This window comes from Coturnix japonica, chromosome Z (assembly GCF_054131305.1).
Source record: "Coturnix japonica strain WE chromosome Z, WE-NBRP24, whole genome shotgun sequence".
In the NCBI taxonomy this organism is placed as follows: domain Eukaryota; kingdom Metazoa; phylum Chordata; class Aves; order Galliformes; family Phasianidae; genus Coturnix; species Coturnix japonica.
Genome location: NC_140702.1, coordinates 3999105 through 4013162, shown reverse-complemented (window position 1 = coordinate 4013162; position 14058 = coordinate 3999105). Strand labels below are relative to the sequence as shown.

General features: G+C 51.0%; 1 protein-coding gene across 5 annotated transcripts in view; it reads right to left on the bottom strand.

Annotated features, from left to right (window-relative positions):
* Nucleotides 1–54: 54 nt before the first annotated feature.
* LOC146753583 (rho GTPase-activating protein 32-like) overlaps nucleotides 55–14058 on the bottom strand; it is a 45273-nt gene continuing 31269 nt past the window's right edge. For 2 of the 5 annotated variants that reach the window (XM_085530643.1, XM_085530644.1), the window contains 4 exons: nucleotides 2064–2203; nucleotides 1393–1585; nucleotides 886–1031; nucleotides 55–564 (listed from right to left, as the gene is read on the bottom strand). In XM_085530643.1, coding sequence (XP_085386769.1) covers nucleotides 143–564; nucleotides 886–1031; nucleotides 1393–1585; nucleotides 2064–2203 — 901 coding nt within the window. In that variant the 3' untranslated portion in view covers nucleotides 55–142. Of the gene's footprint in view, nucleotides 565–885; nucleotides 1032–1392; nucleotides 1586–2063; nucleotides 2204–2468; nucleotides 2577–2683; nucleotides 2767–3262; nucleotides 3396–3555; nucleotides 3659–3731; nucleotides 3876–4145; nucleotides 4228–4411; nucleotides 4490–4601; nucleotides 4725–5070; nucleotides 5143–5268; nucleotides 5342–5712; nucleotides 5922–6378; nucleotides 6486–6930; nucleotides 7042–7820; nucleotides 7917–10026; nucleotides 10193–14058 lie in introns of those variants that run through there. The other 3 variants (XM_085530640.1, XM_085530641.1, XM_085530642.1) reach the window with 3 other exon arrangements.

Here is a 14058-nt window from a genome sequence, read left to right as displayed (position 1 = left end):
TTTCTTACACTCATCCCAAACTCTGCAAATGAAAACTCAGAATGCAGTCATGGCACGATTGAGCACGAGCGTGCCTTTATTCAGTAGGAGAAAGGAGGGGGTGTGAAGCTTGGCGGAACGACGGGACTCATCCACTGTTGTCTCACGAGAGTGGCTCAGAAGTCGTGCTGTTGCCCGGAGCCTGGGCCTCTTGGCCTGATTCTACCTGCCCCTCCAAGATGTTTGGCTTCTCCTCTGTAAAGCTGACCTGAGCCTGCATGGTTGTGCTGCTGTCGGGCCACTCGGGCTGTGCTTTCGCTGGGCTTTCCTGGAAAGGCTCTGGGTCACAGTCCAGGCTGGTGCCTGAGGTGTCTGGCAGGCTCAGGTCAGCAGGTTCATCAGGGATGGGGTGAATGAGAGCTTCAACGATGATGACATTTCTTTCTTCGTCACTGCTGTCATATGATAGGCTGTCACTTGAAGTGCCGCATCCTGTGCTTCCCATGAGCTCTATATTGATGGAAGCACAGGATGCGGCATCATCATATGAGCTGCGTCCTTCAGTTCCACAAGGGCTATAGTCTCCTAGGAACGAGTAGATGCACAGTGGTTAGTGTTGAATGTTCAGAAGATGAATCATGAAACAGGTTCTTGACATTTGGCATTTTTTAGTGGTGGTGGGCAGAAGCAAATATGCTTCTAGCAACAGTGTCACTGTCTTGAAAGTGATCCTCGTGCAGGTCCAGCTCTTGTGTTGACAAGAGACTCATTTGGGAAAGACAGGGGTCAACTGAAGATGTCAGGCACGGGCCTGAACTCCACAAGGAGGTACAAGCCCACTGAAAGCAAGAATTCTACCAGTGTTGCTGACAAGCAGTGTTTTGAAAGCTGGATTTGCACCCTTACCTGCCAAGACCACGACTTCTGCTTCAGAGGGCGCACTGGCACTGCTCTGCAGTTGGTGTTCGGCCATATGGAATGGTCTGTGCAGGCAGAAGCACGAACACCAACTGCAAGCTGGTGACTCTGCCCTCTTACTGGGAGAACTTGGTCTGGAGAGAGAAAACAGAGCATGCTGTCAGTCGTGGTGCAGGGTGAGGGAAGAGCTGCACTGAGCCCTTGCCAATAGTTGCCCATTGCCAGCACTGCCTGCTTTCTGCTGAAACACAGCTTAGAAACACACTCTGTTTCAAACAGCAGAGGATGCTTCCATTCCTACAGCTCAGCCCTCAAGTCCTGCTGGCTACATTCTTCTCAACCATGTCAATCAAGATACAGAGCATGTGAGTAAAGGCTACACAGCTGGACAGGACAGGAGCTGGCAGGCTCATATATATATAATGGACAAATATTAAACCAATAAAACCCACCCAACCAATGAAGATACGGTCTGGAAAGGGAAGTCCTCTTTACCTCTTAGATGGAAAATCAATGACAGTGTGGAAGGCCCCAGGTACAGCTGCGGGGCCTTCCTCCACTTCGATCTCGCTGCTCCACGTAGCAGTGGGAGAGCTGCTCTGGCCGCTTCTCTGAGCCTGTGCCTCCTGCAGCGTGAGCAGCTTTGTAGCAGGAGACACAGACTTGGGCCCGGCCAGAGAACTGTGCCCTGCAAGGGAAAAACACAGGTAAGACGGAGGATCAGAAAGCAGCAGCACAGCCATCCCAGTTCTGCATTTCTCTAAGACTTCCATATCCGAACCACTCAAAGAAGAGGAGCTCAAACTAACAGTGTGCTCAGAGGTATGCTCGTGGCAAAGGACACAGTCATAATTAAGAGCAGCTCACTATACTGAAACAGGCAAACAAAAAGCCTAGAAAAACTAGGGGGCAGGGATCTCAGAAAGCTTTGCTGCCACAATTCAATCAAGCTTCAGCTGCTTGCAAAATATCTTAACAGCAGTGACAGTTTTCTCCATGTAAGGTTTGGGTTTGGACACACTAAGGACCCAGCAACAGGGCACCATATGCTAATCTAAGCCCAGAAGCCTGCTGTCTCCTCGACAGCAAAACCATTTTCAAAGGTTTTGGAGAAGCCCTGGATTGGATCAAAGTGTCAGATCAAGCTAATGGAGGAAGACGCTCACCCTCTCCCACGGCTGATGTGGTTTCGGAGCAGAAGATGACATCTGTGTGACTGATTATGAATTCCACAACATCTGTCTGTGTCTGCAGCTCCATGCAGGCAGCTTCACTATTGGAGCAGGCAGATGGGCTCTGCTGGGATCTGAAGAAAAGGCAGATCTTACAAGTTATTTCCCCAAGATCATTTCTCCAAGTCTGAATTTCTGTAGCCAAAAACTGTCAAACTGGGCTCTGGAGACTTCCGCAGTGGGCAAACAGCGATGCCACTGACGAAATTCTCCTGGATGATCAGGGACACAGCAGTCCCAGCTAAACAAGTGAGTAGAAACTGTCATCTAGAAATTGTGTCCCTGGGGTTGGAGGAGAGCAGAACTAAGCATCGTGTTGAAACAGAAAAAGAAGTTTACCTTAAGAGGTTTGGAGCCCACACAATAGCTAAGTTGTTAGCGTCCATGCTGGTGTCGGAGCACTTCCCTGCAAGAGACGCCAGGTGTCTCATTAGGTACGCCAGGGTCCTGGAAAACAAGAGAGGCAGATGTTCACCACCAAAAAGCAAGCTGTGCTGCAGTGCACAAAACAAACATAACTTCATCCAGCTCAGCAGACCTAGTGCAGCACTGACCTGTAGTGAGGAGCGGGCAGCTGCTGGATGGCGTCCTTCATTCTCTGCACCCGCTCCTCCTCTTCTGCAGCACCGGCAGCGTCCTGGAAAAAGGCAGGAAGGGATTCAGACACCAATCAGCATAGATAGCTGCCACAGGTTTGTGAACCATGGGACAGTGCGCTAGTGGTCAGCACTGAGGCAGACTCGATGCCTTCCAAGAGGTATCAGGGGAACACAGCAGCACGCAGCCTGTGCCACCAAGGCCAAGCATTGCAAGATCTGGGGGGCTTTACTGCCTGATTACATAGTGCAGCTACTCGCAGCAGGGATTTTTTCTCCAAAATGCTAATAACCCCATTCTAGCAATAGCTGGGGAACAGCATAGGAAAGGGAATTCTCACAAGCATTGTGAATAGCTTAAATAAGCACCTCCTGGCACCACCACAAGTGCCATCAGTGAGAGGCAGGATATGACAAAGACATGCCTCATGGGGCTAACAGGAAGAAGACCTCAGAGCTGGGGCACTGCTGCAACCACTAGCCAGGACGCCCAGGGAACAGGTATGTGTCATTTCCAAGACATTCCCCAGTGCTTACCAGGAACTTGTCATACAGCTCCTCGGTCAGCAGCGGGTTTGGGAGCTCCCTGAAATACATCTTGCACAGGGAGCTCACGCTGTGAATGTCCTGGACGCTGAGCTCGGGAACCTGCTCCGTATCGAATTCATGGCTGCAGAGAAGGACACAGAATTGGGCAGAGGGCTTTGAGAAAGACGAAAACAAGTCCACAGCCACACAAAATAGAGTCAAGAAAAGGAAGGGGATCCTCTGAACACCCGCAGCATGGCACGTGCCCCTACTGACAGCTGTGTCAGTCGCAGCACTCTTACCGTAGTCGCTGGATCTTGGACTTGACTCCAGACAGGCGGTATATCCCCCGCACCACGCCATGATGCTCAATGAATTGAGCACAGCTCTGCAGGACCTGGGGGACTACAGAACAAGAGCCAGCGGTTAGCTCAACTTGCCCAACGAAGGAAGATCTCAGGAATGGGCTGTTCCTTACCATCACGGCCAGTGCGGAGAAGGTGCTCCCCCAGGTCACAACCAAACACCCCTTCCTTCTCTGGCTCCGGCTCCGTCGCTCTCCTGGGGCGGGCCTTCACCAGGGAACGAAGGAAGGGGATGAGCTTGCCCCGTCTCCTTGGCACTGCACAACAAAACAAAGAAACCAGTTCATTTCAGGCTTGGCTCGGTTGGACAAGGCCAAACATAATGCATTTGACAAAGCATGTAACAATGGGAAGAGAATTCCCAACAAGGACACGCAAGAACAGATTTTCCCTATCCCTGGAGGTGCCCAAGGAGCTTAATGCAGTCCTCTTGCTAAGCTTGCTGAACTTGGGTATTAACAAATCCCCTGAAACTCACATTTTGATCCCATTTTACTAACCCGAATTATCAAATGTAACATACGTACCTGGCTCTGGCAATGAGTTGAGGAGGGAATCGGGAACTTTTCCACTGATGAGTTCAATGCACTCACCAGGGAAAAGCCCAACCTGTAATAAGAACAAAAAGACAGGTGGGCATTAGACCAAACACAGAGCCAAAGGGAAGGTCCTCTGACACCAACACAGGGCAACCGTTTTCATCCAGAAGCCATCCTGTGCAGGCAGAGCAGCTCCAACCTGAGATTCCTGACTCTACTCAAGTTGTGCTCTCTGCTCAAAAACGTGTGCCTACCTCAAAGCCACGCTTGCCTCTCCAAAAGGGGCTCAGCTCCTTTGGTGGCATGTCAATAATGCACACCAGATCTCCAACCTGCAAGAGATTGAAACGTCAATCCCACATTCAGCAAATCTGGTAGGAAAACAGATCTCAAACGACTGCCTTCTTCTATGCATGACAACAAGGAACGCCTGTAACTGCTTACCTCAAGGGAGAGCTCACCCGGCCCCTGGGCGACGTAGGTCTTAATAACATGGGCCGCCGCAATCGCTGGAACGTTCAAAGATGACACCACACGCTCCAGCTGCGGCTTCCGCATGTTATCAGCCTGCAAAACAGAGAACAGGCCATGGTCAGGGGCTGAGGACAAACCAGGAGAATTTCAAGGTGAGGAGCACATCTGCAGAGAAAGCTGCAGCAAATGTGCTCCGTCCTTATCAGGTGCACTTCAGAAGGAGCTGCACGTCTCATCACAGTTATTTTTCTTCCTGGCGTGCATTGCCAGGCCATGCAAAGATGCATCTCTCTCTACCCAGACTAATCAGCAATGGCACTGGCGCAGACAGTTGGCCAGGCCTTTTTTGGCCCAATCTTTCCTGCAGGAGAGTACATCTGCAGCTCCTTCTAATGGCTCAACACAGGGAACAAAGACCAGCCAGAGCTTCATACTGTACCTCCGTCGCCACCAACTGAGGCTCACGGCTGATCCCACTGCACGCAGCACCCATCACAGCAAGTGTGAACAGCTGGAACAGAGCAGAAACACACTTCTGTTTTCTCTATTCACACAGCACAGTATGGACAGAATTCTTCAGAACTACATTCACATACCATGCGGCAAAACCATGCAGGGGAAAAAACATGGCACGTACCTGGCAGTGAGATCACCTCAAGCTCTCTGCAGCAGTTCCTTGTCGCTTTGCTCAGATGATATGAGAGCAAAAGCTGCACCGAGGCAGTGGGCGGAGGGCGAGGAGAGGAGAGAGAAAGAGCAGGTCAGTGAGCAGGGCTAAGACAGTCATGGAATAACACACACAGCACAACTGTCCCATCCACTTGCTGCAAGACATGCTGAGTCTCAGGCTACGTGATGCCTGTCCACCCAGCAACTTTACAATGCTTCCACTACTGAGCAAAGACAATGGAAGAAGCACGGGACAGGTGCCAACTTTACTGATACCCCCTTTGGAACGTGTGTACCGGGGAAAATTACGTCTGATGGTCCAGAGTAAGCAATATGGTGCTGTGAGCTCCGACAGCCAGCAGTTCTCAACACCTCACTGCCCACCCATCCATCCCACGCCAGCTCAACTTACCTACAAGCTGCTGCACACGATGGTGTGAAGAAAAAAACACTAAAGGAACTAACTAACTAACTAACTAACAACACTAACTAACTAACAACACTAACTAACTAATGGCACTAACTAACTAAAGTCACTAACTAACAAACAGAACTAACTAACAAACAGAACTAACTAACTAACGGCACTAAAGGCACAAGACCAAGAAGACAACCAACCACTCCAACCACTAGCTCACCCACAAAGGAACACAGAACGCACCGCTCCTCCCCTCATTCCAGCCGCTTATGACATCACCAACGGCCAACAGCCTGGTCCACCATGACCCCCCACAAGGCGGGGAGCCAAGACCACGTGGTCACATCTGATTCCAACACGGCACCACAACATTCCAGGACTCAGTGTGGGCTTGGAATTCTATCCTGGTGTGGCAGCGCAATGGGAGGTGTTAGGGCACAGCTGAAGAGCTGACAGACACCGGACGTTTCCAAAGGAGGGTGCCAGATTAACTCTCAGCATTCTCTTGCGGGGCTCTTAGGGATGTTTCAAACCCATTTTCACTGCCTAGCTCATTTCTAGAAAGTCCAGTTGAGAAATGCTCACTTTGTCTGGGGAACGCTTCTATGCATCATGAATTAAAAATAAAATAAAATGGGCACGCGACCCTATGAAACTTACCTCTCTGCTCTTGCTGTCAGCCAGACACCTCAGATGAGCATGACGTGTCCCTGCTCCTGAATGAAGATCCACCCAAGTCTGTGTTCCTCTCTGCTCCATCACAGGGTCTAAAAGAAACACAGACAGAGATGATTGCAAGATAATTTGAGCAGACGAATAGGAAGGATGCACATGAATTCTCTTTAGCAAGAAATACTACTTGAGAATCCACAGACAGTTTTTTGAGAGGTAGTATGAATGATGAAGAGAAAGAAAATAGATTCATTAAAATAACCTAGTTAATTATCTCCCCATCAAAAAAGCAAGCTTTCTGGGCACTGTTACCAGCAGCTCCTAGAACACCTTGCACCACAAACTGCGGCACATACATTTTCTTCCCACAGGTCCCTCCCCTTTCTCATTACTGTCAGATTCACTCAGGTTAAAATACATGGATCAGAACAGCCATTCAGTTCTGATGAGGCAGGATCCCACCACCGGGATGTCCCCCAGTCCCATTCCCTGCTTTTCCCAGCATGGGTTGGGAAATCAACAGCAACTGACATCACCTACCCAGACTTCTGCAGGGCCTTCCATTTGGTCTCACATCACAGCGAGAAGCAGGAGAGCTCTCGTGGCACAAAGCTCGGGGCTGCAGAAATCAAGGCTGCCTCTAAGATGGTGCTTCAAACAAAATGTGGAACTGGACATGAGACATGAAAGACAGGGCTGCATGTGCAACATCAGCGCTTCCTGCAGAGCACATCGCACAGCTGTAGGCACACTGCAGAAGACTCACACAGCACCTGAGAGGTAACAGCTCAGGAAGGAAAACCTTACCCCGGGAACACAGCCACAAGCTACTCTCTTCTTCGTGGCCTTCCTTCACACTCAGCATTTCCCTCAAGAGTGCTGCTCAAGGTGATGCTGTCTCCAGCTGTTGGCCACTTGCACTGCTGGATGCTGCACCCACAGCTCATTCTGCTTGGGGCAAAGCCTGCTGGCTTCACTGCAAACCACAGGCACAGGCCACAGCCTGATCCACCTGCTTTGTCTGAAAGGCTTCTAAGGCTGCTCTCATGGGATCCCTTCTGCTGCTCCTTCTCTCTGGGCAGGAAGCTCTACTCTCTCAGCAACAGCCAAGAGCTGGAAGGCTGGAAACGCCTCCAATCCCCACGGATGATTCTGTCTACAAACACAACAGCTGCCTGCTCTTCAGCAGGGGGATGCTCACCCAGCAAAGCGCTCACCCACCAGATACCTTTTCCATAATCTCAGAGCTGTGACAGCAGTGTGCAGCTCTTGGCACTGCATTTCCAGTCAAGGTAAACATAGATCTAAACTACTCCTTCTGTGTTCATACATAGATCCAGTTTGGGCTGGAGATCGAGAGCTCAATACAACAGATATAATGTGAGGTGCAACTGGAAGACGTTTCTCCAAGCCAACAAAAGCCAACTCACCAACCGTCAGCCAGGTCTTGCTAATTCGGATGATCGGAGCATGAGGGAGGGGATCGGACATCGGACCACAAGTGTCCATTTCCACTGCAGCTCCATCTAGAGAAGAGCATCAATCAGCAGGTGAGGATGAATTCATTCCCAGGCTGCAAAATGTATCTGTTCTTTACACAGACAAACCAACATTGATCCCTAACCAAAAAAAAAGGAACGGCAGGAGCTAATACGGACCAAAGAGGTTCTTGTTCCTACGCCTCATCCTCTCATCTCAAGTCCTGGGTGATGCCCACAGGCTTCAAGTCAGGTCTCAAATCCATTGGACTCCTGTCACTGGATTCACCCTGGCCTGGTCCAAGCCCCGGTCCTACCATAGAATCATAGAATTGCCCAGGTTGGAAAATACCTTGAAGATCATCAAGTCCAACCGCAGCCTAACCAGTGACCTAACTGTAAATACCCTACACTAAATCATATCCCTGAGTACCACATCCAAACGGCTCTTAAACACAACCAGGGATGGCGATTCAACCACCTCCCTGGGGAGCCTATTCCAGTACCTAACTACCCTTTTTGTAAAGAAGTGCTTCCTAATATCCAACCTAAACTTGCCCTGCTGCAACTTGAGGCCATTTCCCCTTGTCCTCTCACTTGTCACTAGTGAGAAGAGACCTGCCCCACTCTCACTGTAAGAACCTTTCACGTACTGGAAGAGGGCGATAAGGTCTCCCCTCAGCCTCTTCCCCAGACTAAACAGCCCCAGCTTCCTCAGCCTCTCCTCATAGGGCTGATTCTCCAAGTTTTTCATGAGCCTTGTTGTCCTTCTCTGGACCTGCTCCAGTAACTCCATGTCTTTCCTTTCCTCAGGTCCCCAAAACTGAACACAGTACTCGAGGTGAGGCCTCATCAATGCCGAGTACAGGGGCAGGATGACTTCCCTAGTCCTGCTCACCACACCATTCCTGATACAAGACAGGATGCCATTGACCCTCTTGGCCACCTGGGCACACTGCTGGCTCATATTCAGCCGACTGTCCATCAGCACACCAAGGTCCCTTTCCATCTGGGAGCTTTCCAGCCACACCTCACCAAGCCTGCAGGGTTGCCTGGGGTTGTTGTGACCAAAATGCAGGACCCGACTCTTGGCCCTATTGAAACTCATGCCGTTAGCATGAGTTAACCAGACAGACCCTGGAATGAAGACTGCTCTCCAAAGCCCAGCAGGACACCAGCACACAAGAAGTTGATCAGATCCATCCCCAAGCAAGCACCGAGCCTCCCCAGGAAACTCCTTGCCATCAGCTCCTTCATCGCCTTTCCTTTCCTCCACACCTCAATCCCAAAGTAGTTTCCACATCTGCCAGCACGTGTTACCTCCCACCTGCTCATCGCACACTGCTTCAATAGCACCAAACTTGCTTCCAGGGCCCTCCTTCACCTCACTGTGCTAACATTCATGATTCAAAATACACAGAAATCCTAGCAGAAGTTCTTGGTGAAAACTGCACCTAACATTCCTCCTTCTACAAGCAAACAGGCCCAACACGTGGTCATGAAAATGCTTTCATCACAGAGAAGCAGAGATGGCACGGCAGGACAGACGTAATCAGAGTGCAAGTTTGAAGCAATTCGAGAACCTAGTCGTTCTTGCTGCAGGACCCCTGACTTCTGTTAAAAGCTGAACGGTCCCCAGAGCACCTGTTTCCATCAGCTGCCACCATCCAAAGCAGCCAGCCTTCTTACAGTCACCTGGCCCAAACATCCCTTTTGCTCTACACTTGATTCCTGCAAGAGATGGGAGCTCAGCATGCACACCATCCGTCCAAAACCCTATCCTTGTAGCAAGGGATCACAGCACTGGCACAGCTGAAACAAAAAGGGTGTGCGAGTTTCCTGTTAGCACTCACTGTGAACAAATCTACCACTGAGCAACACTGTGAGCCCCCACTTACCTCAGCACAGGTCAACCTGTAACCCCAGCCTTCCCCTATCCATGTGCACACGCACACCCACGCGCCACCCTCCCTGCATTGCACACCCACGTCCACGCACTGCATTGTATGCCCTCCTTTGCATTCATAGACGTGTGCAAACCATCCCTGGAAACACGTATGTGCCTACACCTTCCACAAATATTCGTTTGTCTGCACCTGTGTGCAACCCAACTCCTCAGCAAACGCACGCGTTTGTGCCACCCTGTCCACGCACTCACCACGTGCCCTTCTCATCACTGCTGCCTCCTCTGGTACCGGACCCACAGATGCTTCAGAGCTCATTAGCATGGACTTCCTTCCTCCCCTCAGCAGCTGCTCCTGCACTCACCTTCATTCCTACTCAGATACCGGCCGCTTCCAGCACCAGCTGACCTGCAAGACACAGAAAGGAAAGGTGGGAGTCATGCAAACGCACAAGCCCAAGGCTGCGTCACCACCACGTATGGCAGCCTCGGGAAGTCAGCTGCAACTACAGCCTTTGTCAGAATGGAAACAGGCACCGTCAGTTAAGTGTGACCTCTGAACTCATTGCCACCATCAGAAATAGGCACTGAAATCGCTCACTTCACTGCAGCTGGTTACCTCCAAATTCTTTTGCTTTTGGGAAAATGCGGACACGGAATTGAAGGACACCAGAAAACTGACAACTACTTCATTGTAGGTGGTTAAGCTTGGAAGCAGGACTTGAGCAAGAAAAGCTTCTCAGCTCCTTGTAAGGCACTAAGTGATGGGATGATTTCCCATACCTACAGATATCCTGTCCTCTGCCACAGGTGGCTGAGTGACACAAAAGCTGTGTCCTTGGTTCCCGGCGTTACCTTCTCATGCCGTTCATCTTGCTCTGCAGCTCCTGCTCTGAATAGTCTTCTTATATTCCCATGTGATGTACCCTGAAATGCATCATTTAGTGAGTCTGAACAAAACATAAGACATTAATTGGAACTATGAAGAAATGTCTTTTTTGCAGCCTGGTCACTCTTCGTCATCGGTATCCAGCAGGAGATCACGAAGCCCTGGAGGCACGGTGGTATCCACGCCATCATCCGAAACTTCGCATATATATATATCATTTATATTATTTTATATAGTACATAATATATAGTATTATGTATATAGTATACTTATACATATAGTATATGTATATATATATGCAGACTGCCACTGTCCAAACGTTCGGCTCCCCCAGCTTTTCCTGGGGGTTGGAGCATTCCCGTTTGGGATTTCGGTGTGGCCTCAGCTTTGTCCCCATCTCCTGGAGCTGTGTGAAGTTTCTACCCAGACGCTTGCCGAGTGCTCCAAGTTGCTCTGAAGCTTCTGGCACGCTTCATCACCATCACTTTCTGCCCCTCTCCTGCTGCCTGGTCTCTCTTCGTCATCGGTATCCAGCAGGAGATCACAAAGCCCTGGAGGCACGGTGGTATCCAGCTCATCATCTGAAACTTCTTCCACCAGATTGGAAGGAACCAGTCCTCTTGTGCCGTCTGTCAGCTCTCCCAGAAACCAGCCATCCTCATCCATGTCTCCACAGATGTAAACGTATTGTCCAGCTGTCAGTGGAAGCTCGTTTTCTGGGTCCTCATTCGGGCCCTCAAAAGGATTGTAGCTGTGACGAGCTATGAATCTTCGTATTGGTGGTGATGGTCTGCGACAATGCATGATGCAGACTGCCACTGTCCAAACGTTCGGCTCCCCCAGCTTTTCCTGGGGGTTGGAGCATTCCCGTTTGGGATTTCCGTGCGGCCTCAGCTTTGTCCCCATCTCCTGGAGCTATGTGCAGTTTTCCTCCAGACGCTTGCCGAGTGCTCCAAGTTTGACGTCAGCCTGCTGGACACTCTGCAAGAGAAGGGCTTCATAGAGCAGCAGCTGTGGAGGGAGCAGGAGAAACAGCATGAGAACCAAGGACACCTCTAGGAAAAGAATGAGTAGCTCCAGGCTTTCAAAGTAGGTCTTTGACCAGGAACTGTTATTGCAGTAGCTTTCCTCCAATTGGTGTGTATGGTTTATAAACGCCCTCGTCTGTCTGCTATAAAAGCATGGCTTTTCGGGCAGTCGATGGATGCCGCCGTATTTAACCATATTGCTGTCTGGCTGTTTGTCCTAGCGCGCTGACCTTTTGCCTTCAGGTTTGCAAACTACTGTCTCAGGAACCAGAGTTATTAGGCATTATCCAGGTTATCGTGTGCTTCTTACTGTTAATAGATTGGATGTGAATCCAATAGGTTCTAATGGTACCAATGGTGCTGGAATCTGCGGGATTAATCATTGAATGTATTAGTAATGCTCGGTTATGATGCTATTAGCCTATCTTAATTTAAAGCCTTTTCTTAATTTGCAAAGGCAAAACCTGGAAAGGAATCTCAGGCAAAGGGATGACCCCGTATCACAGAATGGTGATTACATCTTACTCTTCCACCCAGCTAACAGGGATTTTTCCAATAGGACCACTCATCTCTTGAGAGGAAGGCGCACGCTCATAGAACTGAATGGGAGAGTTGATTTCATTTTCCAAGCAGGTGTTCCACTTGGGCTCTGTATCATGCACTGGCCATGCGGATATGGAGTCCAATGGGAAGAAATCGTTCAGAGCCTGAATGCAGGAGAGAATGTGTGGTGGGTGAGAGAGGAAAGGTGCACTTTGAAGCAGGGGACGCCCTGCTGGCACTGCCTGTCGCATCCACCACCAACACGGTTTGCTCTTTCTCCTGCTCCACAGCTGCTGCTCTGTCAAGTCCTTCTCTTGATCCATGGCTGCTGCCATTCTTCTGGGATTACAACAGGGGGCTGGGAGGGAGGTTTTGGGCAGAGGGAGGGAGGGAGGGAAGTTGATTGGGGGTGGGAGTTGGAGGGGGTGGGATCAGAAAGGATTGTTAGGGTGGGAAATGGTTGGGTGGGAATACTGTCATTTCTTGACTGTTTGCTACGTTCCATGATTAAATGTCTTTGCCATATTTCTGCCTGCCTGCCTGCGGCCGTTCCTTCAGTTCCAAAGCCCACCTCCCCAGGCCCCCAGGCCCACCTTCAGGGCAATGTGGCTTCAGGGCAGCAGAAAGGGCAGTGTCCCAGATCTGCCACCACCATTGGACCCATCCCTCCCCTCCTCAGTCAGTTCTGCGTGGGAATGGAGGGATGAGAAAGGGGGATGGATGGCAATTCTAATTAAGGGAGAGCTGAGTGGCTCAGCCTGGAGTGGAGGAGGCTCACTGCCATCCCAGACACAGCCATCAGTCCCCAGGTGCAGAGAGGACTGAGCCAGGCTGCACCCTGCAGCACCCAGCAGCAGGATCCCAGTCTGAGGCCTGCCTAGGTCGTGTGGCTGCGCTGCAGGCTGAGCTATGGAGAAAGCCCCACTTGGAGATTTCTTCGCTCCCTGAATGTTCCCCCCTTTCTCCATCTTGCTCTGCTCCATCCCCAGCCGCAGCCCGGCGTCCCCGACATGTTGCTGTGCTTGCAGAGCTGGACTTGGCCCTTGACCTGTACAGGCCCCTGTCCCCACCTGTCGGATATCCACCTTGCCTTCTCACCCCTCTCTCTAGATCCAGTTCATGCCCCATCTATCTCACCTCCATGTCCCACCTACGTCCTCTCTACGTCTTTTGCTCTCCCCCAAACCACCCTCACGGTGCCTTACCTCCTGGCAGCCTCAGGGAAGGAGCACCCGGTGCCCTGAGCCCACAGGCCCAGCCCTGCACAGCACTGCACACACCACTGTCATGGCGGCGCCCGGGGCTGCCGCACAGCATCCTGGGAGTGGTAGTTCCTGCAGCTCCCAGCAGGCCCAGGCGAGGGCAGAGGGGAGCAGTGCTGTCAGCCGGGAGCTCGCCCAGAGAGCCCGATGTTCGGAGCACTTCACACCAGGAACTTTGGACTCGGCTGCTTCTGGCCACAACGTCCCTGAGCTGCTCAGGAAGCACAACTGTCTCACCCTCTGACAGCTGGGCTGTGCAAAGGAGGCTGCAGTTGCAGGCTCAGCTCTGCCCTGTTCCAGCAATGCACTTCCTTACAACTGGAGCACTGGCACGCTTGCTTCTTGCTTCAACGGAGCAATCGCCCACCGCTTTGCACACCTCTGTGCTCGTGACAATGGACACCACCCCATCCTTGCACACACACACACACACACACACACACACACACGGAATCACAGAATCACAGAATGACCCGGGTTGGAAGGGACCTCAAGGATCATGTAGTTCCAACCCCCCTGCCTAGCAGGGCCACCAAACATACACCTTTACTAGATCAGGTTGCCC